This window comes from Lycium ferocissimum, chromosome 10, assembly GCF_029784015.1.
Source record: "Lycium ferocissimum isolate CSIRO_LF1 chromosome 10, AGI_CSIRO_Lferr_CH_V1, whole genome shotgun sequence".
Classification (NCBI taxonomy): Eukaryota; Viridiplantae; Streptophyta; class Magnoliopsida; order Solanales; family Solanaceae; genus Lycium; species Lycium ferocissimum.
The window spans coordinates 15,606,030-15,629,162 of record NC_081351.1 but is presented as its reverse complement, the minus strand read 5'-3'; the positions used below and the strand labels follow the sequence as shown (position 1 = coordinate 15,629,162).

The 23,133-nt window shown below is 34.7% G+C and overlaps 3 protein-coding genes across 3 annotated transcripts; 2 read left to right on the top strand and 1 right to left on the bottom strand.

The window, feature by feature from the left end:
• Nucleotides 1-8,579: 8,579 nt before the first annotated feature.
• Nucleotides 8,580-13,099, top strand: LOC132032593 (probable methyltransferase PMT15). The gene is made up of 6 exons (XM_059422232.1): nucleotides 8,580-9,556; nucleotides 9,897-10,107; nucleotides 10,224-10,509; nucleotides 10,945-11,337; nucleotides 12,064-12,141; nucleotides 12,622-13,099. Exons 1-6 carry the CDS (start codon nucleotides 8,822-8,824, stop codon nucleotides 12,866-12,868), a joined length of 1,950 nt encoding a protein of 649 aa, XP_059278215.1. The 5' UTR covers nucleotides 8,580-8,821; the 3' UTR covers nucleotides 12,869-13,099.
• A 2,689-nt stretch (nucleotides 13,100-15,788) lies between these two features.
• Nucleotides 15,789-16,522, top strand: LOC132035123 (protein 108-like). The gene is made up of 2 exons (XM_059425429.1): nucleotides 15,789-16,125; nucleotides 16,294-16,522. Exons 1-2 carry the CDS (start codon nucleotides 15,849-15,851, stop codon nucleotides 16,299-16,301), a joined length of 285 nt encoding a protein of 94 aa, XP_059281412.1. The 5' UTR covers nucleotides 15,789-15,848; the 3' UTR covers nucleotides 16,302-16,522.
• Nucleotides 16,523-17,886: 1,364 nt separating this feature from the next.
• LOC132035122 (CEN-like protein 1) lies at nucleotides 17,887-20,324 on the bottom strand. The gene is made up of 4 exons (XM_059425428.1): nucleotides 20,032-20,324; nucleotides 19,599-19,660; nucleotides 19,424-19,464; nucleotides 17,887-18,492 (listed from the first exon to the last, which is right to left on the bottom strand). The coding sequence occupies exons 1-4, from the start codon at nucleotides 20,233-20,235 to the stop codon at nucleotides 18,272-18,274; spliced, it is 528 nt and encodes a 175-aa protein (XP_059281411.1). The 5' UTR covers nucleotides 20,236-20,324; the 3' UTR covers nucleotides 17,887-18,271.
• Between the last annotated feature and the right edge of the window lie 2,809 nt (nucleotides 20,325-23,133).

The following is a 23,133-nucleotide window of genomic DNA, read 5'->3' as shown; positions in this document are numbered from 1 at the left end:
ATGAACATTGATTAAGTGGGATCACCATTCACCAACCTGAGCTATCATTTATCTTTCAAATTTCGCGTAAAACATTGCTTCTTCTAAAATTATTTCATTTTGAAATATTTTGTTTTGATTAGCATGGAATGCACGTGCAACGCACGTGTCCTAGAACTAGTATTATATAATAAGTTAAAGCCAAGGTACTGTTTTTCTCTAGTACTTTAAGCTAGATGAGTTGGTATGTATACGGCGTGCGTTTTTCTCTATTGAATTTACTTTTCAAACACTACTTCAATTTTTTTAACTAATATATAGGATAAATATATAAATAGAATAAATATCTTAAAGGCTATACCTAAAATATTGTCATATAAAAGGAGTAATTCTGACCAGAAATTATATATTAGATTGCATTCCATTGGGTTTTCCAAGTCTCCTTGGGATAATTATTACAGTAATATTTTTTCATATCGATGAGACTAGAAGGGCGCCCTTTTTAAAGAGTTTGTCAGTCTTTCAATAGAAACTAATGAAAATTACCTTAGTCGTTCTGTGCTATAGTGTAGTCCCCATAGCAGTTAGTCTAGTAAGGCTTTGCTTTTTGGGAAACCTATTGCTAGGAATACAGATTGAATCATCATCACTCCTATGTATCCTCTGTCAATTTCATTTGTTTAAACTGTTCTCCCTTTGTCTTTACTTCCTTTCTCTACTTCCCATTTGGGAACCTGTAAGCGGTCTTTTATTCTTATTGTTCCCAAATTTGCAATTTAGTACTCCCTCCATTTTAATTTATGTGTCTTATATTTTTCTTTTAAAAAGAATATCTTTCTATATTTAGTAAATTTTTGTTTCAACATTTTCATTTTATCCTCGATTTTATTCTCTTATAGGAGTTACTCTCCTATGGGAATGACATGACATATTTAACACCATAACATTCAAAGGATATGTTTCATATGTTATATGCACCTTTAATTTAAGGCCATAAAATTTAAAAATCTTTTGTACAGTCTAAAACTTTATGCGCAATCAAACTAAAACACAAAATGAGACGAGGTATTATTGTTACTTCTCGCGATCTACATGGTAAACTTTCCTGGGAAAATGAACTAAAAGGGCTCTTTGAGAGTGAAATGAAGGATATGGAGTTTTTCATTTTTTTTCTTCTAATGACAGTCATTTAATTATGAACAGATGGGGGTGGATTAGAATATTTAACAACTTAAGGGAAAAAAATTAAAAAATAAAAAACTTTTAATAAACCCAAAATCCCTAGCCGTTTCCCCAATTTTCAAACCCAGTTCTTGATTTTTCTCTCTTCTCCTCTCCGCTTCTCTTCTCTTTTCTCTATATTCTTTTTCCTTTGTTTGAAAATCGAAGGTAGATCTGCATTATTTTGTCAGCCTTCAAATTCAATCTTTGAAGACAATTTTAATTTCAAGGTAATCTCGTTTCTTTTTCTGTTTTCCTCTTCTTGAATCAGTGGAATATTGTATAATATGGGACATAATTGTACATAAAATTAATATTGGAAGTTGACAGATTTATATAAGTACTTGAATTGTGGTGGGTATATGATTGATTGTTCTCAGTTTTCAATTCATTCTTTTTGCATTCAATTTTTTGTTAGACGAGAATTGAGTATTGTTAACTCCTTAAGAGCAGCTATTTGTGCCCTAGGTGTTTAATAAATTTTCTAAAAGAATTGATTTTCTGTTAAGCTTCTAGATTCTTATGCCTCCTAGGTTTGATCTGAACAAAGTATCAACATCTTGCGAACTAATTGCGCCAAAGAATGATAGTGTCATCCTGAGATATATTTAAAGAAGTTTAACTCAAGAAGTTAGTCAATTTTGTATCTGGCATGGTTCCTTTTGCCAATAAATTTTCTCTTTTATTGGTAACTTGGAGATTTCTAGTTGATGTGTAAGCATTGCATCTTTATCAAACAACATGTTGTTGTTTACATATTGAGCAGAACTTGAACATGTTTCATGTCTAAACAACAACTTATGCAGGCATATTTAATTCTGGGGAAAATATTTATTTGTTGTATTAGATTTTTTTTTTTTTTAAATAAAAATTTATGGTTGTTTATATATGAAATCTGAACCTGCACTGGTTCTATGTGTAAACAATCACATATTGTTTAAACAACTTGCGGTTATTTATAACTTGGAGAACATTATTCATTTGTTCTATTGTTGACAATTTTGAGATGTTTTTTGCATGCAAGTAAAATGGCCAAAAAAAAAAAAAAAAATACAAAAAATCAAACAATTTATAAAAGAAGGCCTAGAAAAAAGGCTAGGACAACGGAAGAGGAGTCTGCTCTGGCTAGAGACGCAGCTAGGCTTCTAGCAGCTCTGATAACAGAAGGGGAAAATCAAATAATAAACGATCAAGCAATTGAGGAAATGGCAGAGGAAGAAAGAGGCCTGGCAGGACAGGAAAGAGAAAAAGAAAATCAAATTACAGAAGAAGAAAATCAGGAGAGTTAGGAAAAAGACGAAATGATCTCATCAGCTCATGGTTTAGCTACAGAAGAAGTAAGTGTTGAATAAAGGAATCAACAGATCAGGAACAGAAGAAGTAAGTGTTGAATAAAGGAATCAACAGATCAGGAAGCAGAAAATGAAAATGGGGAACAAAGTGCAGTAGATGAGGAATCCATGGATCAGGAAGAAGAAAATGAAAGTGGAGAAGAAAGTGAAGAAGAAAGTAAAGAAGAAATAAATCATGATGTGCTTTCCGAACAAAGAAGGAAAGTTATACATGATAAGAATGATGCCCCTTCAAGATCAAATGTGAGTGTTTTCTAAACTACCATTAGTGAAGAATAAGTGTAGGTGTTTCAACATCGACTTAGTATTTTTTATGAAACTACTACTAGTTCAAACAACAGAGGGATGCTTAAACACCTATTAGTTATTTATTGTAAACAAGTAGTTGTTATTTAAGCATCGGCTAGTTGTTTGTGGTAAACAAACAATAGATGTTTGTAGCTTTTTTATGCTTTCTTTTAATTAATCAACTTTTTAAATCATTTACATTTTGTTGATAGTTCCGATAGCGAAGTCTCCGAATGCATCAAGTCCATTGATCTTATAAAGTATCACTTCAAGACAAATCATTCCGAGCACTGTGATTTTTGGAAAAGATTTATGTAAAGTCAATTCTAGGAGGAAAAACATTTATTAAATTTAGATAAGTTTGTTTAAAACAGGGTATTTTAGAGAGGTCCAAAAAAAGTTGTTTTGGGCATTTCCTTGATATTCCAATGTTGCAAGTAAATTTCGAGCCTTTGATAGTTTATGGTCTTTTACTCCGACGTATCATTTGTGAGAAAAATATGAACTATGGTTTGAACATGAAAATATGCCAGTTTATTTTGGCCCGAGGGTATTTGCCTTGATGACCGAATTACGGTGTCGCCACTTTCCTTCTGAAAAAACATTGGCTAGTCTACTAAAGAAGGGTGAACCACTGTGGATATTTGTTTCCAAGAAAGGAAGAACTATTAATGCTAACTTCCTCCTTGAAAATATCAAATCACCTAACACACCAAAAGATTATAAGTTTTCACTTGCATTGGTTTAGTTCTATCATTGCATCCCATGTGCAAGAGATTTATCAAAAGGTGTTGATGCCGACATGATCCAGCTAGCTTGCAATCCCTTTGTCTTCAATGAATATCCATGGAGTCTCAAAAGCTACCTTTTGACTGTTTAGTATCTTGCGAAGCCAATAAAATATGAATACAACCTCTACGGCGTCCCGTGGGCATTCCTGGTAACTAAATATATATTTTTTGTTTGTAATATTTTACTTTTAATATTTATATTGATTGTACTTAATTATTACTCAATTCAAGCTTGGGCTTTTGAAGCTATTCCGAAACTTCAACGAAATGCCAAGAATGTTCTCCTTGAGAGAACATTTCCACAAATGATCAGGTGGATGTCATATGGAGGCCTAAAAAAATCTGCAGATCCACTCAATGCTACTGACGAAAAAGATAAATATAATAACGCAAGACTCTAAAACATTAAACAACGTGAGACTTGCTTAAACAACTTGAGGTTGTTTGAACTAAACAATATTCAGTTGTTTATAAAGCAAGCTCATACTACTAACTTTTTTTTCTTTCTATGCAGGTATTGCACCTTTTCATGGTTCCTACAAATGTAGAAAAGAGGAAAGAATACGTGAAAGACCTTAAGCCATTTTCCAGTGAGAAAGTGGTCGAAAAAATTGATATGTTAAAAGCACAATTGGCTGGGGTGACAACCATTACAACTGCTGAAGTAGAAGCTAGGGAGGTCGGCGGTGAGAACAAAATCCCAGTAAGGAGCGGAGATGAGGAAAAGAGCCCACCAAGGAGTGAGGGTGCGGAAAGAAGCACTCCATAAGGAGCGAGTGATGAAAGGAGCCCGCAGAGCCCTTTAATAAATTGTGGTGACAAAATTGCTGGTAGTCCGATCGATTATGATTTTAATGGTCAGTATAGGGAAGGAGGTGTTAGTAGAAAAGCTTTTGGTGTTTGTCCTTCAAATGTGAAGTGCGTCTGAATCACATGCGCGGATAAACGAAGACAATTGGTACTGAAAATGTATAATATGAAGAAGGAGTTCAAAGATATAGGACAGACTGTCAAAAAGTTTGTAGCGTAAACATGTGGATAGTTTGTTAGAAATTTTTTGATAGCCTATCCCATATCTTTAAACTCCTTCTCCATATAAGAAATTTTCAGTTTCAATTGTCTTTGTTTATCCGCAATGGTGAGACATTCACCGGCATACTTCACATTTGAAGGACAAACACCATAAGCTCCTCTACCAACACCTACTTCACTATATTGACCACCAAAATCATTGTTGATCGGACAACCATCAATTCTATCACTACAATTTATTAAAGGGCTTCGTGGACTCCTTTTGTCATCTACACCGCTTGGAGTACTTCTTTCCGCACCACCATCGCTTAGTGGGATCGTTTCCTCACCCCCACTCCTTACTGGGATCCTGTCCTCACTGCCACCCTTCCTAGATCCTGCTTCACCAGTTGTTATGGTTGTCACCCCATCCAATTCTGCTTTTAACACATCAATTTTTCGTCCGCTTTCTCACTGGCGAATTGCTGAAGGTCTTTCATGTATTCTTTCCTCTTTTCTGCATTTGTAGGAATCATGAAAAGGTGCAATACCTAAATAGAATGATCAAAATAGTCAGTATATTGTTTAGTTCAAACAACCTCAAGTTGTTTAAGCAAGTCTGAGGTTGTTTAACGTGTTTTAGAGCCTTGCGTTATTATATTTATCTTTTTCGTCAGTAGCCCTGAGTGGATCTACAGATTTTTGAGGCCTCCATATGACATCCACCTGATCATCCGTGGCAATATCCTCTCGAAGAGAACATTCTTAGCAATTCGTTGAAGTTTCGGAATAGCTTTAAAGGCCCAAGCCTGAATTGAGTAATAATTAAGTGCAATCAATATAAATATTAAAAGTAAAATAATATAAATAATTTTTTTTTATTTAGTTACCAGGAATGCCTACGGGAAGCCGTAGAGGTTGTAGTTAGATTTTATTGGCTTCGCAAGATACTCAACAGTCAAAAGGTAGATTTTGAGACCCCATGAATATTCGTTGAAGACAGAGGGATTTCAAACTAGCTTGATCATGTCGGCGTCAACACCTTTTGATAGATCTCTTACACATAGGATGCAATGATAAAACCAAACCAATGTAAGTGAAAACTTTTAATCTTTTGGTGTGTTAGGTGATTTGATCTTTTCAAGGAGGAAGTTAGCATTAACAGTTTTTCCTTTCTTGGAAACAAATTTCCACAATGGTCCACCATTCTTTAGCAGACTAAACAGTGTTTGTTTAGAAGGAAAGGGGTGACACCGTAATCCAATCATCAAGACAAATTCCCTCGGGCCAAAACAAACTGGTAAATTTCATGTTCAAACCACAATTTCATTTTTTTCTCACTAATGATACGTCGGAGTAGAAGACCATGAACTATCATTGACCTGAAATTTACTTGCTGCATTGGAATATCAAGGAAATGCCCAAAATAACTTTTTTTGAACCTCTCTGAAATACCATGTTTTAACAACACTTCTCTAAATTCAACAAATGTTTTTTCCTCCTAGAGTTGACTTTACATAAATCTTTTCCGGAAAATTACCGTGCTCGGAATGATGTATCTTGAAGAGATACTTTATAAGCTCAATGGACTTGATGCATCTGGGGACCTCACTATCAGAAGCATCAACAAATAGTAGATGATTAATGAAAAGAAAGCATAAAAAATTCACAAACATCTATTGTTTGTTTACCATAAACAACTAGTCGATGCTTGAAAAACAATTGTTTGTTTGCAATAAACAAATAGTAGGTGTTTAAGCATCCATCTCTTGTTTGAACTGGTAGTAGTTTCATAAAATACTAAGTCGATGCTGAAACACCTACACTTTATTTTCACTAATGGTAGTTTAAAAAAACACCCACATTTGATCTTGAAGGGGCAACATTCTTATCATGTATAACTTTCCCTCTTTATTCAGAAAACACATCATGATTTGTTTCTTCTTTACTTTCTTCTTCAGTTTCTCTCCACTTTCGTTTTCTTCTTCCTGATCCATTGATTCCTTATCTTCTGCACTTTCTTCTCCATTTTTTACTTTCTTCTTCCTGATCTGTTGATTTCTCATCTTCTACACTTTCTTCTTCTCTAGCTAAACCATGAGCTGATGAGATCATTCTTCTTCTTTCTCACTCTCTTGATGTTCTTCTTTTATTATTTGATTTTATTCTTCTCTTTCCTAGCCTGCCAGGACACTCTCTTCCTCTACCGCTTCCGTAATTTCTTGATTGTTTATTATTTGATTTTCTTCTTCTGTTACCGGAGCTGTTGGAAGCCTATATGCTTCTCTAGACAGAGCAGAATCCTCTTTCGTTGTCCTAGCCTTTTCTCCAGGCCTTCTTTAATAAACTGTTTGATTTTTCTTTGCCATTTTACATACATATATAAAACATCTCAATGGCACCAACAATAAAACAAATGAATAATGTTCTCCAAGTTATAAATAATCGCAAGTTGTTTAAACAATATGTGATTGTTTACACATAGAACCAGTGTAGGTTCAGATTTCATATAAACAATCATAGATTTATATATATATATATATATATATATATATATATATATATATATATATATATATATATATATATATAACAAATTAATATTTTCCCAAGAATCAAATATGTCTACATATGTTTAGACATGAAACCTGTGCAAGTTCCTTCTCAATATGTAAACAGCATGTTTAATAAAGATGCAGTTGTTTACACATCAACTAGAAATCTCCAGGTTACCAACAAAAGAGGACTTTATTGGCAGAAGAAACCATCCTGGATACAAAATTGATTAACTTCTTGAGTTAAACTTCTTTAAACAAATCTCAGGATGACACTATCATTCTTTAACGCAATTAGTTCGCAAGATGTTGATATTTTGATCAGACCAAACCTAGGAGGTATAAGAATCTAGAAGCTTAATAGAAAACCAATTCTTTTAGAAAATTTATCAAACACCTAGGGCACAGATAGCTTCTCTTAAGAAGTTAACTATACCCAATTCTCATCTAACAAAAAAATGAATACAGAAAGAATGAATTGAAAAGTGAGAACAATCAATCATATACCCACCACAATCCAAGTACTTATATAAATCTGTCAACTTTCAACATTAATTCTATGTACAGTTATGTCCCATATTATACAGTATTTCACTGATTCAAGAAGAGGACATAAAAAGAAATGAGATTACCTTGAAATTAAAATTGTCTTCAAAGGTGAACTTGAAGGTTGACAAAATAATGATGATCTACCTTCGATTTTCAAACAAAGGAAGAAGAAGAAATATAGAGAGGAGAGGAGAGGAGAAGAGAGAAAAATCAAGATTTGCGTTTGAAAAATGGGGAAACTGGTAAGGATTTTGAATTTATTACAAGTTTAAATGGGGAAACTGGTAGGAATTTTGAATTTATTACAAGTTTAAATGGGGAAACTGGTAGGGATTTTGAATTTATTACAAGTTTTTGATCTTTTAATATTTTACCATAAGCTGTTAAATATTCTAATTCAGCCCCATCTATTCATAATTAAATGGTTGTAATTAAAATAAAATGAAAATCCCTTATCCTTCATTTCACTATGAAAGAACCCTTTTATCTCATTTTTCCCAATAAAATTAGTTAGGTAGATAAGAAATTGGCAAAGCGAAACCTCGTATTATTGTATCCTAATCCAACCAACATTTGTAACGAATGCATACATTAATTTAACTGAAGCAAATCATGATGGACATTTCCACGGTTGAGATTATTTCATCCAAACCATACAAGGAATGGCATATGACAGAGCAGTTATCCAAACCATACAAGGAATGCATAATCCACAAAACACTCTCTCCTCTCCTTCTTCGCATCTTTCTCTTGGTCGATCTGCAATACCCTCAGCAACTGTTACGGACACTCCAACTATATATATATTTCAAAATTACATATATCACACTTAGTTCCAACAATTGTGACAAAAAAAGTGTAGTGGGTGCACCCACGAAACTTCAATTGTTGGATCCGCCTCTACGTCTCTCTCCTCCTACCACCTTCTGTCAATGCCGATCCAACTACAACACCGTGTTATAAACGCCATTCAGTTGGATTTCTTTAGCTCTTCCATTTAGTAAACCGTACATTGCAATTTTGAATCATTAATTGAGCTTTGTACGAGTAAGTAGGAAATTGATTTATTTGTGCCATGGCAGGTCCTAAAACACCCCCATACTATAGCCCAACCTACAAGCGCAATGGACCTAACTTCGCTTCTTCGCCTCACTCGATAAGAATCAATCTTTATACATTGGCTATAGCCATTACGGTCCTCTGCTCCGTTGCGTATCTATTCGGTAGAGGCTCCATTTCCACCTCCCCTGTTTCTAATGTCCCGGCTACCATCCCTTGCATCCCCTTGAAAATCACTTCCACAACCGCCGTTTCCAATAATTCTTTGGCTTCGACATCCACACAAGTGGATTTCAGTGCCAGCCAAGGTGACGATGAAGGTGAAGGCGCGGGCCCTGATGATGGCATCAAAGTATACCCGCCATGCGACATTAAGTATAGCGAGTATACTCCCTGTGAAGACCCTCAAAGATCGTTAAAATTCAAGAGGGATAGATTGATTTACAGGGAGAGGCATTGTCCTGACAAGAGCCAATTGTTGAAATGTCGCATCCCTGCGCCTCACGGTTACAAGAAACCGTTCAAGTGGCCTAAGAGTAGGGATTTGGCATGGTATGCCAATGTGCCCCACAAGGAATTGACGGTTGAGAAGGCCGTTCAGAATTGGATCCGAAAAGAAGGAGACAAGTTTAGGTTCCCCGGTGGAGGGACTATGTTCCCTAATGGTGCCGATGCCTATGTTGACGACATTGACAAGTTGATCAATCTCAAAGATGGTTCCATTAGGACCGCCATTGACACAGGCTGTGGGGTAATGTACTACTCCTTCCGTTTCAATTTGTTGGCCTTATTTTTCTTTTTAACCTGTTTAAAAAAGTAAGGTCACGTTTTATATTTAGTAACTCTTTAAACTCAACATCCTCTCCAGACCCCACTATGTGGGACTACACTGGGTATGTTGTTGTTGTTGTTGTTGTAAGATTCAAATGACATTTTTGTACATTATGCATATCTTTAGTTTAAGACCATAAGATTCAAAAGTAACTAAAACAAACAAATTGAAACGGAGGGAGTATTTTTCTCTATGGCTAGATGAATTGTAGGATTCCATTTAGAAATTTGTTCTAAAGAGGTTGCAATAATCTATGTAGGTGGCAAGTTGGGGAGCTTATCTTTTGTCGCGAGATATCCTAGCAATGTCATTTGCGCCAAGGGATACACACGAAGCGCAAGTTCAATTTGCTCTTGAGCGAGGCGTTCCTGCTCTGATTGGAGTGCTCGCGTCCAAGAGGCTTCCCTATCCATCCAGAGCTTTTGACATGGCCCATTGCTCTCGTTGCCTTATTCCGTGGGACCAGGAAGGTGCGTATAATTAAGTAAATAAAAGTGCATTCTCTTAAATGATATAGTCACACTATTCAACAATTCTTTCATATAAAATCTAAATTTGTTTTTACATGTGCTGTGTGGCGGATCAGGTGGCGCATACTTAATGGAAGTCGATAGAGTCTTGAGACCTGGTGGATATTGGATACTCTCCGGCCCACCAATCCGGTGGAGGAAATATTTCAAAGGCTGGGAAAGAACCAGGGAGGACCTTAATGGTGAGCAAACCAGAATTGAGGAGGTAGCTAAGAAACTCTGCTGGAAAAAGTTTGTTGAGAAGGATGACATTGCAATATGGCAAAAACCATACAATCATTTCCAGTGCAAAGAACAAAAGAAGAAGTTAATGTGTCCTGCCCAAGATCCTGATAGAGCCTGGTTTGTGCTTTTCAACTCCTCACATTTAATACCTTAACTACTAGTCCTCCGTTTCATTTTATATGTCAGTCTTTGATTGAGGTATGATGTTTAAGGAGAAAAAGGATAACTTCGGTAGATACTAAAAATATCCTTATTCTGTGGTCTTATATATGTCATGATATTTCTATGACGATAAACGCATATCACTAAAGGTAAAATGGAAAGTTTAAATAAGTTAAAAGAGTGTGATATAAATGGAATGGAGAGATTATCAGGTTACACTACAATGACTCTCACCATAGGAATAGTAATTTATAATATGCTTAGCTCTCTTACCTACGGTAAGACTGCAACTCAGACACACCTTATTTAGATAAATTAGGAACTAAGACTCGCATCTTTGACACATGAAGAAGCTCTAATCTTGTTTCGTGTTGAATTCATTATTTTCAGGTACACGGAGCTTGAAACATGCGTAACTCCCTTGCCAGAAGTATCAAGTGAAGAAGATGTGGCTGGCGGACAATTGGAAAAATGGCCTAAAAGATTACATGCGATACCACCTCGGATCAGCAGTGGAACTGTCAATGGCATCACAGCTGAATCTTTCAAGAAGGATTCACAGCTATGGCAGAAAAGAGTTTCTTATTACAAGAGCGTGGACAACAAGCTCAACCAACCAGGGAGGTACAGAAATCTCTTAGACATGAATGCTTACCTAGGTGGTTTTGCTGCTAGTTGGGTTGATGACCCTGTTTGGGTGATGAATATTGTTCCTGCTGAAGCTGAGGTGAACACGCTTGGTGTCATTTATGAAAGAGGATTGGTTGGAACATATCAAAGCTGGTAATTCCTTTGTTCTTTAATAACTTCTTCTCTCATCTCCTTCCCCGATATAAGTAATCAAACGGAAAAGGTTCAAATATGCGCTGGTACTACGCAAAATTGAGCTGATTTGTCCTCTATTAATGCTTTAGCCCACTTATTAGTGACCTTACCATCAAATACTTGATCCAAATATGCCTTAATTTTCAACCAATCTGTAGTTGACAGTCAAGGTCGTGTAATTAACACTTGGGCTGATATCATTAACCGTGCTAACTTTGGTATGGAAGTTATGCATGAACGTAATGCTCATAACTTCCCTCTAGACCTAGCTGCTATCGAAGAGTCCTACTCATGGCGACCTGGTTGAATTGGGGGAAGCTTTAGGTATTATTGCAGGTCAATCGATTGGAGAACCGGAAACAGTTTTCCGCTTAACCTAACTACGAGATTAATTAGACAATTAGCACCAGAATTTGACACATGTCATCATCTAAGAGACCTACACTTACCCGGCCCCATACGGAGAACATATTTGGTCCCACACACATATTTTGAGGGCATATTTGGTCCCATATGCGTTCTATATTTGAACTTTTAGAGGAGATGCTCACACACTTCAATAAGACTTTCCGACATAAGTAGTTAAATAAAAAGTTTGATCTTTCTAACAGTTTAAATTTTTAGATGATCATGTACTTCAATAAGATTTTGGTGTATATATATTCACCTTGAATTTTGTCGCAGGTGTGAAGCTATGTCAACTTACCCAAGAACATATGATCTTCTTCATGCTGATTCAGTATTTACTATGTACAACGACAAGTAAGTTCTATTTCTCCTCTTTTAAATTCTACTACTCTCTTCATGAAAGTTTTGACTGGACACGTAGTTTAAGAGAAAAAGTTTTTTTTTTTGAAATTTGTGGTCTAAACCGGGCAATAGAAATTTCTGAAGCTATAAATCATAATGGGAAGTTTTTAAATTATTACTAAAGATATAAAAACATCATTCCTTTAGGGACTAACTAAAGAGAATGTCACATAAATTCGGAAGAGCGAGTATATCTTATTGGGAAAATTACAGCCAAATACTATTCGGCTATCTGGTTTACAAAATATGTACACAGTGTATATGTAGAGTATAGTTTATATATATAGCCGAAGTATATAAGCAGTGTATAGTTCGGCGATGTTTGGCAAACTAGATGTTTGAACTGTACATATTCATAACTTTCCTGTCTTATTTCCGATGATGGCCTTGTTGTTTTACTTATTGTTTATTTCCATACTTGCCAATTTATAGATGTGAAATGGAGGACATATTACTAGAAATGGATAGGATTTTAAGGCCAGAAGGAAGTGTAATAATCCGAGAGGATGTAGATACATTGGTGGAAGTCAAGAAGATAGCAGATGGGCTGAATTGGGAAACTCTAATTGTGGATCATGAAGATGGGCCTATGGAAAGAGAGAAACTTCTGTTTGCAGTCAAGTCTTATTGGACTGCTCCAGCTCAAGATTCCAAAAACAACACAAGCCCAAGGATCTAATTAATTTCTTGTTTAAATTAAATTGCCCCTAATGTTTGTTCATCTTCTTTTCTTCTATTTTTTTACTTTTTTTTGGGGGGGTTAAGTGCAAAATTGTCAAAATTTTGAAGTAGGCATTTTACTCCCGGACTAAATTTTGTATAGCTTAGTCTGTCAAAGCTTTTGAAAAGTTTGTAAAACAATTCTATTTGTCTTGATATGATTAATAGATTTTGTTTAGCTTGAAAAGTACCTATTGATCTCTTATGATTTGTTTTTTCTCTCTTTTCTTTTGTCTGCCTTTTCCATTTTTTTCTTGGGAAACTTACGTAAATATATCCTTCGGCCGACTCGATTACCAAATATGGCCGAAATATACACCACATACACTTTGACTATATATGTTGTGTATAGGTATGTATATTAGATGTATATATGTGTATAGTATATGTATATTTAGTACAAACTATACACTATACACTGTAAACTAGATGATCAAATGATATTTGACAGTAATTTCCCCTTTCTCTTTTCTTTTTATCGAGCAACTCACTTTGCACAAGAAGAAGAAAAAAGAAAAGAAGATCAGGAGAAGAGGAAAAGGAAAAGAAACATTTATGAGAAAAAAAGAGTTAAGAGGAAGGAAAAAGGGGAAAAAGGAACAAAATATCTACGTCCATTAATCAAAACGGAGAAAAGGGCAACATTGTGCATGCCATTATAATAGCTTTTAATTTGGAATATTACAAAACATAGCTGAAAATTGGACATTTCAATTTCACACTATTAAATCTTTTAATGTGCTTGTGACATTCAAATTAAACAATCTTTCAAATGGCAAAACTAGAAATCGCCTTAACACTCCTCTAATGCTCTTAGCTTGGACAATCATGAAAGGGTAAAAGTTTTATGTGAATCACATACTAGTAACTAGGGAGGTTTATGATACACATTGAGTATCATTATACATGTTAAATTATTTTATCTTTTTAGTGATAGGTACTTCACACGATGGACACGCAAGTTAGGATTGTCGTCTTTCAGTTACTTTATTTTGGTGAGCTTCACCTCATGATTTGATGCTAGCCCATCCTATTTTCAACTTTTGCATAACTAGGTTGCATCTCAGTATTTTCTGAATTGTAATAATGAGGTATAATTTGCCATTCTTGAATGAAATTATATTTCTATTAGCCGAGGAGATCAATGAGCTCAATTGTTTATGTTATTTGTTTTAGACGATATTTCATTTGTCATGTTGACAATATTGAGCATAGCTTGGTTATATGGGGAATAGATAGATGATTTGCTCGGTCAAAATTAGAGGTATCGAGTATTGATCACGCACTCATTTGTTTTTGGGGCATGGCCTGACATAACCCCTAGACGTGAATAGTGGTTTCCTTTTTTATTTTTTTACAGCTTATAAGATGGAGGTGCATTTACTTGTTGAGCAATAATCACTAAATGGTACAGTAATAGTTAATCGTGTTTTAGCTTAATTTTTTCCCCTAGTTTTGTCTATATCATTTGAATTCCCTTATCCGTTTTTTTTTTTAATGATTACAACTCCAGTTAATTGCTACTATTATTGCATCTGAATCCAAACCTAATTAGTATTCAAGCCTTCTCCAATTTTTGGTCCTTTAGATTAATTCGTGAAATAAGTAGTACATTAATGTAAGAAATCTTAGATTATGATTCAGATTCGAAGGGAACTCCCTAGCTATATATAAAACAGAACACATTGACCTCTATCACTCTATGCCTTTAAATGTTTCTCTTCGATTCGGTAAATATTGAGTGCATTGTCTTAGTAAGTTTTTGTACTTCCTTTATCGATTCTATCTTTTCAGCAAGTGTCTCAAACAAAGCAACGAATTAAATGGAATAATTACACTGTACGTTAATTTGGGTAATAATGCTATCAAAATTGATCCATCTTTTTAAACCTTACAAAAAATGACCCACTCCTTACTCCTCTTCCTCTCTGTCTCTCTCTGCCTCCTCTCTCTCTCTCTCTCGCCTCCTCTTTCTCGCTTCCGCTCCTAGTTTCATTACAAAGAGAGTTTCTCTCTAAAACTACTTCGAGAAATTAGATTGCCGCCAGGTCACATCGATCTCTTTTCTGCTTTTGTATATGGATTTTCTGGAATTAATAAGATCTTTAGCTTATATTCAATTTAACATATTAGAGTAACTATCAGTAAAATCCAAAATTTTATTGCAACGAGCACATGTGTGCGTATAATATTGTATAATAGTGTATAAGAGGTGTGTATACACCCATATACACATGTCTTATACACTATTATACATTTTTTATACGCCTATATACATAATGTATTTGTCTTGTATAAAAGTGCTATTTTTATTCAAAATCACTCCAGATCTATGTTTATACCCACTTATACAATATTGTATAATTGTGTATAAAATTGTATAAGTGGGTATAAATGTGTATAAGTGCACAATATTTGTATAATTATATTTTTCAGTGTATACCTACACATTATACACCTTCAAACACCTATGTACATAATGTACCTGTCTTTTGTATATAAGTGTATAACATTGTATAAAAGTGTTTTTGGGCTAAAGCTTTGCAATGTAACTTTTGGGCCTTTTTTTTTTTTTTTTTTTTTTTTTTTTTTACAATGTGATTGAGCAAATTGTATATTTATGAAATTTACCCAAATTAAATTCCCGTTAATGAAAAAAAGTATTTAACTCCCTAACAAGATAATAACTTGGAACCAATGGTGTAATATATTATGTCTCAATTAGAAAAGTGTGGTAAAAAAATGCAAGAAAGCTGACTACCAATATCTTCAATTAGGTCTTTCACACAAAGGGTCTCATTTTCCAAATACATTTCGGCTTAACTCTTTGTTCAGCAACTATAAATACTTCTCCCTTGGCATAAATAAAACCAAATCATCAGTTACTTTCAATTTCTTTTCAAAACATTTGTAAGTAAGAAAGAACTATATATTCGACCATGGCAGCTACAAAGTCATCAGTTGTTTCACTATTGCTTTTCGGCCTTCTGGTGATCGTGCTTCAAAGCCAAGTGATTGAGTGTCAGTCGAACACATGCTCAACTTCACTTACGAACCTGAACGTGTGTGCCCCGTTCGTGGTGCCAGGGGCACCCACTGCTAGCGCGGAGTGTTGTGCTGCACTACAGTCAATTGATCACGACTGCATGTGCAACACTATGCGCATTTCCGCTCAAATTCCCTCTCAGTGCAACCTCCCTCCCCTCTCTTGTGCTGGTTAGTATTAATTTTAAGGTCTCTTATTGAAATTTAGCTTTAGACCACTAATTTTGTTAAGCCGTCCTTGAATAAATCCAATGAGATGAAATAAGAGCAATTTTATTATTTGACTCAAGTTATATTGCATTATGACGATTTACTCACTGACTCTTATTTTGTTTGCAGCAAATTGAGTTTATGGTCAGTGCCAGCCAGTTCACAGCCGCTGCATGGGAAAATAAAATAGTATCGTAACAATAAATTAACGTTGTCCCTTTTATCTTTTATTTTGTTGTTGTTTGCATTGCTCTTTATTCTGATGTTGTCGTTCCTCTGATCTGCAACTGAGCAAGGTCAGGAAAGAGTTTGTAGTGTCATATATATGAGTATGAATAAAACAAATTAACTTGGTTAATTTTCTCTAATTTCAAGCTCAAATATTAAGTACAAATACAATGGCTTTCTACTGACTAATTGTTTAGTTAATCTAGCGCCTCACCAATACAGGAAAATATGGGTGCGCTACTATCATTAAATAAAGATAGATCACATGCCCTAACAGTCATAAATATTTAAGAATCAGAATTTTAGTCCATCTACATAAAATTTCACTACGACAGTGGCGATTGGTGAAACACAGCTCGATCAAACTGTTGCGAATATTAATTCTCCACGGCAATGATAGACAAAATATTATGTGATGCACAAGCTGATCAATTGCTCCAAATTTATTCTCACAATTTGAATGGTATCCCCTGGATGCTGGAGCATGTAACTCTGTGGGGATTTCTATCCTATATAGTATTGATTAATCATAAAATTAATGTGGAATTTCACGATCCTAATCCATGTGTGAATGATTAACTTTATTCCAAATATATATTGGAAATTTTAAACTGCCTGGCCAAATTTCAAATTTCAGACATAAATGTCGAAATTAAGTATGGGATTGTCAAGCCGAACTTCAGACACCAGTATATTGAACTTTAGACTCATGCATCTTGCAAAATTTAGAAGTGTCGGCTATGTCTTAAATGGGGTCTTGAAATCGGTTATTTGTGCACTTCTCCCGGCCTACTTTGTAATCGTGTTGGTTTGGCTCATTCGATTTAATATAAGAGTTAAGTCAAAGTCCCACAGGGGTGTGCCCTGTGGGTAAGTCTTTATACCTTAAGCCAATATAGTAGTTTTATGTGAAAAACGTGTATTCTTTAGTTTTCCGTTCTTTACCTTCCTTAGTAGTTTTTGTCGTGTACGTGCTCTTATATTTGTACATAGTGTTAATGTGTGTTGTTCCTCTTTAAATTAATGTAAAATAATTCGTGAATTGTAGTATAAGTAGTAAGCAAGAACTATTAACATGGGGATTGAAACTCATACATGTATTAGGAATACTGAATTTAATACTCATACTCCATCAATTTTATCTAATACATCAAACTAGACGACCCTCTACATCATATAGGGCCAAAGGAGAGTCAAAATTAAAACGGGTAACATGAAAGACGAAAACCAGATACCACAGACAAATGGACTGCAACCTAATTGGTGGAGATCTCATTAAGTACAGAGTTGTACTTTATATGTTTGTCCACATGTTACAAAGCTTTTTGCTCCTCATATGTTGGAGTCACTCCCTCATACATAGTCCTACAATATAAGGTGTCACTCTGCATAGTGCAGACCTTATTTAGATCACTTATTAATGTTACGTTATTGAGGCGGTTATTTGCATATATTGTTCTTGAAAATTCACAATTCGTGAAAATTGCAGTATAATTAAATGATAATCATACATATCTTATTAATACTGATAATATTCCAATACATCAAACTAGACGACCCTCTGGCCTCTACATTATATAGTAAGACCAAAGGAGAGTCAAAATTAAACAGGTAACATGAAAGACGAGGTAGATACCACAAACAAATGGCCAACGCACCACAGTGGAGAGCTCACAGTCTGTATGATGCATGACGATGACACTCTTAACGAGTTTTCTGGTTATTAGTACAATATTATGACACTGCTTAAGAAAAATTCTGCGTACACTACTGGTCCTACAGTGTAATTAGGTGTCACTCTGCATAATGCGGACCTTATTTAATTTAGATCAACTTACTTAATTTGCATATGTATTTTTGGTTGATGGAGTTGCATGGTTCATCTTCTTCTGGCAGCAGTTTCTCTCTGGGCATTAAAGTAGACAGCGGCAACAGGGGAACCCAATCCATTCTCTGCAGTAAACCTTCGAGTGTTGAAATGGTCCCTTGTTGATGGTGGTTTCACTGTTTGCCTTCCTCTATTTTGCTTGTACAATAGGAACACATATCGGTGAATCCCGATTACTGGCTTTGGACTCTCGTAGCTCACTATCTCTTTTCCTGTTTAATTTGAATTTCTACATGTCAGATTCGCTGAAGATATAATTAAGTAAATAAAAGGATATTCTCTTTGACTACAACATCCGAAGATTTTAAGATTATTTGGACGCACGGTTCAACATGATATCAGAACAGAGATTAGTCCTTAGATCATAGTCTCATCATCACTAATTATGAAAAATGTCGTGCTTGTTTCATGAAAAAATTAGGCTCGCACACGACGGACATATTTTGAAGACATAATTAAATGAATAAAATTGTGCTTTTTCTAATAAAGTAGGTTTTACATGAGAGATCTGTTGGAGTTACTTAGATCCATTTTCTTGTATTGGGCCCAGCCCATTTTTACATTATTTGTATTTCCCGATTGTACCCGGATGTATTAGTTTTAGCAGTTAGCCTTTTATATTTCTACCCTCAATATAAAAGACTATGTACTTGTACAGTTGACTTAGAGCCCGTTTGGATTGGCTTATAAGTTGCTTATAAGCTGTTTTCAACTTTTTTGAGTGTTTGGCTGGCCCACCTTAAAAGTCATTTTGTCTTAAAATAAGCTCAAAAAAATAATCGGGCCATTGACTTCAATTTATCTAAAAAGAACTTATAGAAATTAAAGCGAACAAAGCAAAGAAAATAAGTTAGACTACCCTAACTTTTTTTTTAGCATTTTTAAAAGTTCTAAACAAGTACTATGGCATAAGCCCATCCAAACAGGCTCTTAGTTGAAACAAATAAAAAGAAGGTAGTTTATATTTACCACTTTCTCTCTCTATATATGTATCAAACCCTAGCTTTGATTTCTTCAAATAATTCCACAATTTGTTGATCTTAACACACACACGGACACATCTCAGCAAGATTTACCCATATAACTAGTACTACTACTTATTTTTGCAAGCTACTATGATAACCAAAGAGTCAATTTGCTTACCGAAAGAGACATCAGTAGAACCAGGGATATCTGTCACAATCCTGGAAAAGCAAAACCAATGTTTAAAGCCCATTATATTGACGTGAATGTCATATAGTACTCTGACAAGATAATTTTAGTTGTAGTAATATCATGTTATGCTTTTCAACAGTGAATAGTAGCGTAATATAATTACCAGTGGAGGTGTTCCCTCAAGTAAGGGTCACTAGGCCCTGGAACATCTGGGTCGGTCATGATCTTTTCCAAAGAAAATAAAGACAAAAATATAGTCAGAATTTTGAAGTTCAGAAAAAGGAATAGTAGAGATAATCTGAAAATTAGACAGAGTAACACAATTGTACTACTCCCTTCATCCCAATTTATGTAGCACCTTTTACTTTTCGAGAGTCAATTTGCTTAATGTTTGAAACTAAACTAGATAAACTCAATATTTTAGATATTCAAAAGTTATACAAAAAGTACTATAAATTGCAATTTTTCTCATGTCAATATGATGAAAAAATGCATTTTAAAATGTTGTTCAAAGTTTTGTAGTTTGAATCTCGAAAAACGAAAAGTGTCATATAAATTAGAATGGAAAAAGTACGTATATAGGTATAGAGACATACGAGTGTGTAAGCAGATCTCATGTCTTCACCACCAATTTCCACACGAGGGTTAGCAGCAATGACAGCCGGCATGAGCTCATGTCCATTATACACTTGCTTGCTTCCATTGTATATGACATTTATTTTCACACTTGGACTGAAACTGTCTACTACTTCTCCTATCACTCGTGCAACAACAAGTGGTTCAACATCCCTAGAAGACATTTCAACAATCACTTAACTTGATCCTTCTTTTTGGTAACTAATTGTTGTGTGCTTTTTTAGTTCAAGCTATGCAATGGAGATATGCGAGATGGTTTGAAGAATGTTACTTGTGGGCAGGACTTTATATATAGGACACCTGAGCATCATTTGAACTCACTACTTTATGTATAACGTCCACTAAAATGTTGGGTGTGTAAATAAAGTTCCATATCAGTTGTTTAAAAGAAAAGTAAATTACTTGTAAGACGTTGAATACTCTTAATGGTGTGAGATTTTTGAAAAAACCTGTGCGGACTTGACTTAAAGTGGACAATATTACACCACATTAAGAGCGCGAAATGATGCATGGTGTCCTCAAAAGTGTCCGTTCTTGAGTTTTTGTCCCTGCTTAATAAAATTTTAAAAAAATGACCTTAACTTGAAAAAATTTGCTAGGAAGATTTTTTGTCGCCCATCCGGCATAAGTTATAGCTTTTGCCTATAAGGCAGGACCTGTGGTTAATTGAGTAGGTTCAACGTCTTGAAATATCGTGAACTTCTGCCTTATACGCAAAACTAATTTATGTTCACAACTAATTATGACCGACGGGCAACAATAGTTTCGTCTCTGTTGCCCATCAGGCATAAGTTCTAGCTTTTACCTATAAGGCAGAACTTGTGGTCAATTGAGCAGGTTCACTTTTTCAAATATCTTGAACTTTTGCCTTTAGGCCACACTAATTTATGCCCACAACTTATGTTTGAGGAGCACAAAAGCTTTGTCTAGCTAATTTTCTGAAGCGGAGGCTGTTTTTTTAAATTTTTGTTAAGGGGGGCCAAAAAATCAAGACCACCCCTTATGGAAGTTATTTGTGAACTTAACAATGTTAGGAGTATCTTCAAACCGTTTTAGCGCAATATAAAATTGCATAAATAATTTGATGAATTTAAAGATTGAATGCATAAATCTAAAATTCTAAATTCGCCTACACGCGACGCGACAGTAAGAGAAGGAAGGGCGGGGAATGTTTTATAAGTTTAAAGATTCGGTCGGGAACAATTTAAAAGTGCCACAAATTAAAGGTTGTCTACTACATACGGAAAATATGAATGTTCCTATGAAGAAATTTCCAACAATTCATGACGGAAAGAGAAACCACTAGAGACGGTAGAGAGTGGACATAGCTTTAATTTATTTTCTATGCTTCGTTTATTTCTAGCCCTCTTAGGAAAATTAATAAACTCATTTTGTAGTGTCAATTAGTTATGGACTGATTAGTATTTATTAATATTAAGATTAAGATGTTTGAGTCGAAATATATTTGAGTCGAAATATATTGTATCCGGTTATTAAGACATTGTTTTAAAATTTAAACACTACAAAAAATTAGAATTAGCTACGAACTTTGTCGCTAAATTACTCGTAGCTAATAGAGTTTTTTGATAATCAGTCACTAATTAATTCGTTGTTAATCTTATTTACCGGCGAATTTTGGTTAGCTACATAATTTGTCTGTCACTAATTCTTATTTTCTTGGTAGTGAAATATTGGATAATAAAAAACTATTGGATTTTCTCAACATATGAATGAATATAACTTATCTTCATTTAAACACTAAAAAAATATCTAATTTTAAAACTAATTAAATATTTTAGCAACGTAAATATTATAGAGGAAATCTTAATTAATATGATGTTGTAAAAATTATTTGTTTGATGAAGCACGCTAAAAAAATTAGTGGTGGTGATAACTGATGGTGGTGGTCATCGGTCCATGGCGGTTTTAAGATGGTGGCGAGCGGTGGAGGTTGTGGTAAAAATGGTCGGTGGTTTGCTGAAGTGTAACTAGTGATCGGAAGTGGAGGTTGTAGTGGACAATGATGATGGAGGCAGTTGATGATCGTGCTGACAAGCTGATAAATTATATTGGATGTGAACCTGGCTTATGATGGTGGTGACTAGTACTGGTGGTTGCTAACAATAGTGGTGGTTATATAGTGGAAATCATTTTGAATGTGGTCGTGCGATGGTGATCTTTGGTAGAGGTGGTTGATGGTGACGGTTGTTTTTTGTATAGATAGAGCGTACTCCTAAAAGTAGGTCATTTTTTATATATAAAATCTTCAAATGAACAACATCTTAATGACTTCAAGATCATGTAAAGGATTTGAATGATTCAATCCAATTAAGAGTAAATAAGGGGCCGTCAAAGAAAAGAACACACTTAGCGGATTGATACATGAAGAGTTTTACGAGGGTGAACTCAACGATGTCCGTTATAATGATCATGCTATTGTGAAAAATATATGCTAATTCACATTCAAATTTCCCTTAAGCTTAACTAAACGGGCTATTATTCATTAAACCTGTGAAACGTTACAGAAATGATTTTTTTTTTTTTTTTTAATTAACAATGTGAACTAATCTGGAAATAGTCTCATATTGGTATAATTTTCTTTTTCTGTTTTGATGAAATTTACTACCTGGACTTATTCAATTCTGATAATTCGGAGCCTAAATTCTGTCATATCTGATATCTGTATTTTGTTATTACGTTATGCCTTTAGTCCACTGAGGAATACTACTTTCTGAATTTAAAACCAATATTTTAGACAAATGGGAATTTTTGAGTTTTTGAGTTTCTTGTGTCGTGTAGAAATGAGATATGGAAAATAAATCCAATCATGGAAGCAAAAGTACAAACTTTTATATGTTACCACAGCACGGATGCTTTGTTCAATTTGGTAGTGACAAGACATCTTAGGCAAATTCTTGGCCCCATTTGCTAGCTATGATTAGCTAGCTAGGCTGTCTGGTTGTAAAGCATGTCCTCAATTATAATTTGCCTACTCTAATGAAACATGAAACACAATTTGTAACTGTGTTAATTAATATGCTTGAATTGACATCACTTCTTAT

Coding starts and splice junctions, on each gene's coding strand:
- LOC132032593 (XM_059422232.1), top strand. CDS start 8,822: ATGGCAGGTCCTAAAACACCCCCATACTATAGCCCAACCTACAAGCGC. Junction 10,108..10,223: donor TATTCCGTGGGACCAGGAAG/GTGCGTATAATT, acceptor GTGGCGGATCAG/GTGGCGCATACTTAATGGAA. Junction 10,510..10,944: donor CAAGATCCTGATAGAGCCTG/GTTTGTGCTTTT, acceptor CATTATTTTCAG/GTACACGGAGCTTGAAACAT.
- LOC132035123 (XM_059425429.1), top strand. CDS start 15,849: ATGGCAGCTACAAAGTCATCAGTTGTTTCACTATTGCTTTTCGGCCTT.
- LOC132035122 (XM_059425428.1), bottom strand. CDS start 20,235: ATGTCTTCTAGGGATGTTGAACCACTTGTTGTTGCACGAGTGATAGGA. Junction 19,661..20,031: donor TGAGATCTGCTTACACACTC/GTATGTCTCTAT, acceptor TCTTTGGAAAAG/ATCATGACCGACCCAGATGT. Junction 19,465..19,598: donor TTGAGGGAACACCTCCACTG/GTAATTATATTA, acceptor TTGCTTTTCCAG/GATTGTGACAGATATCCCTG.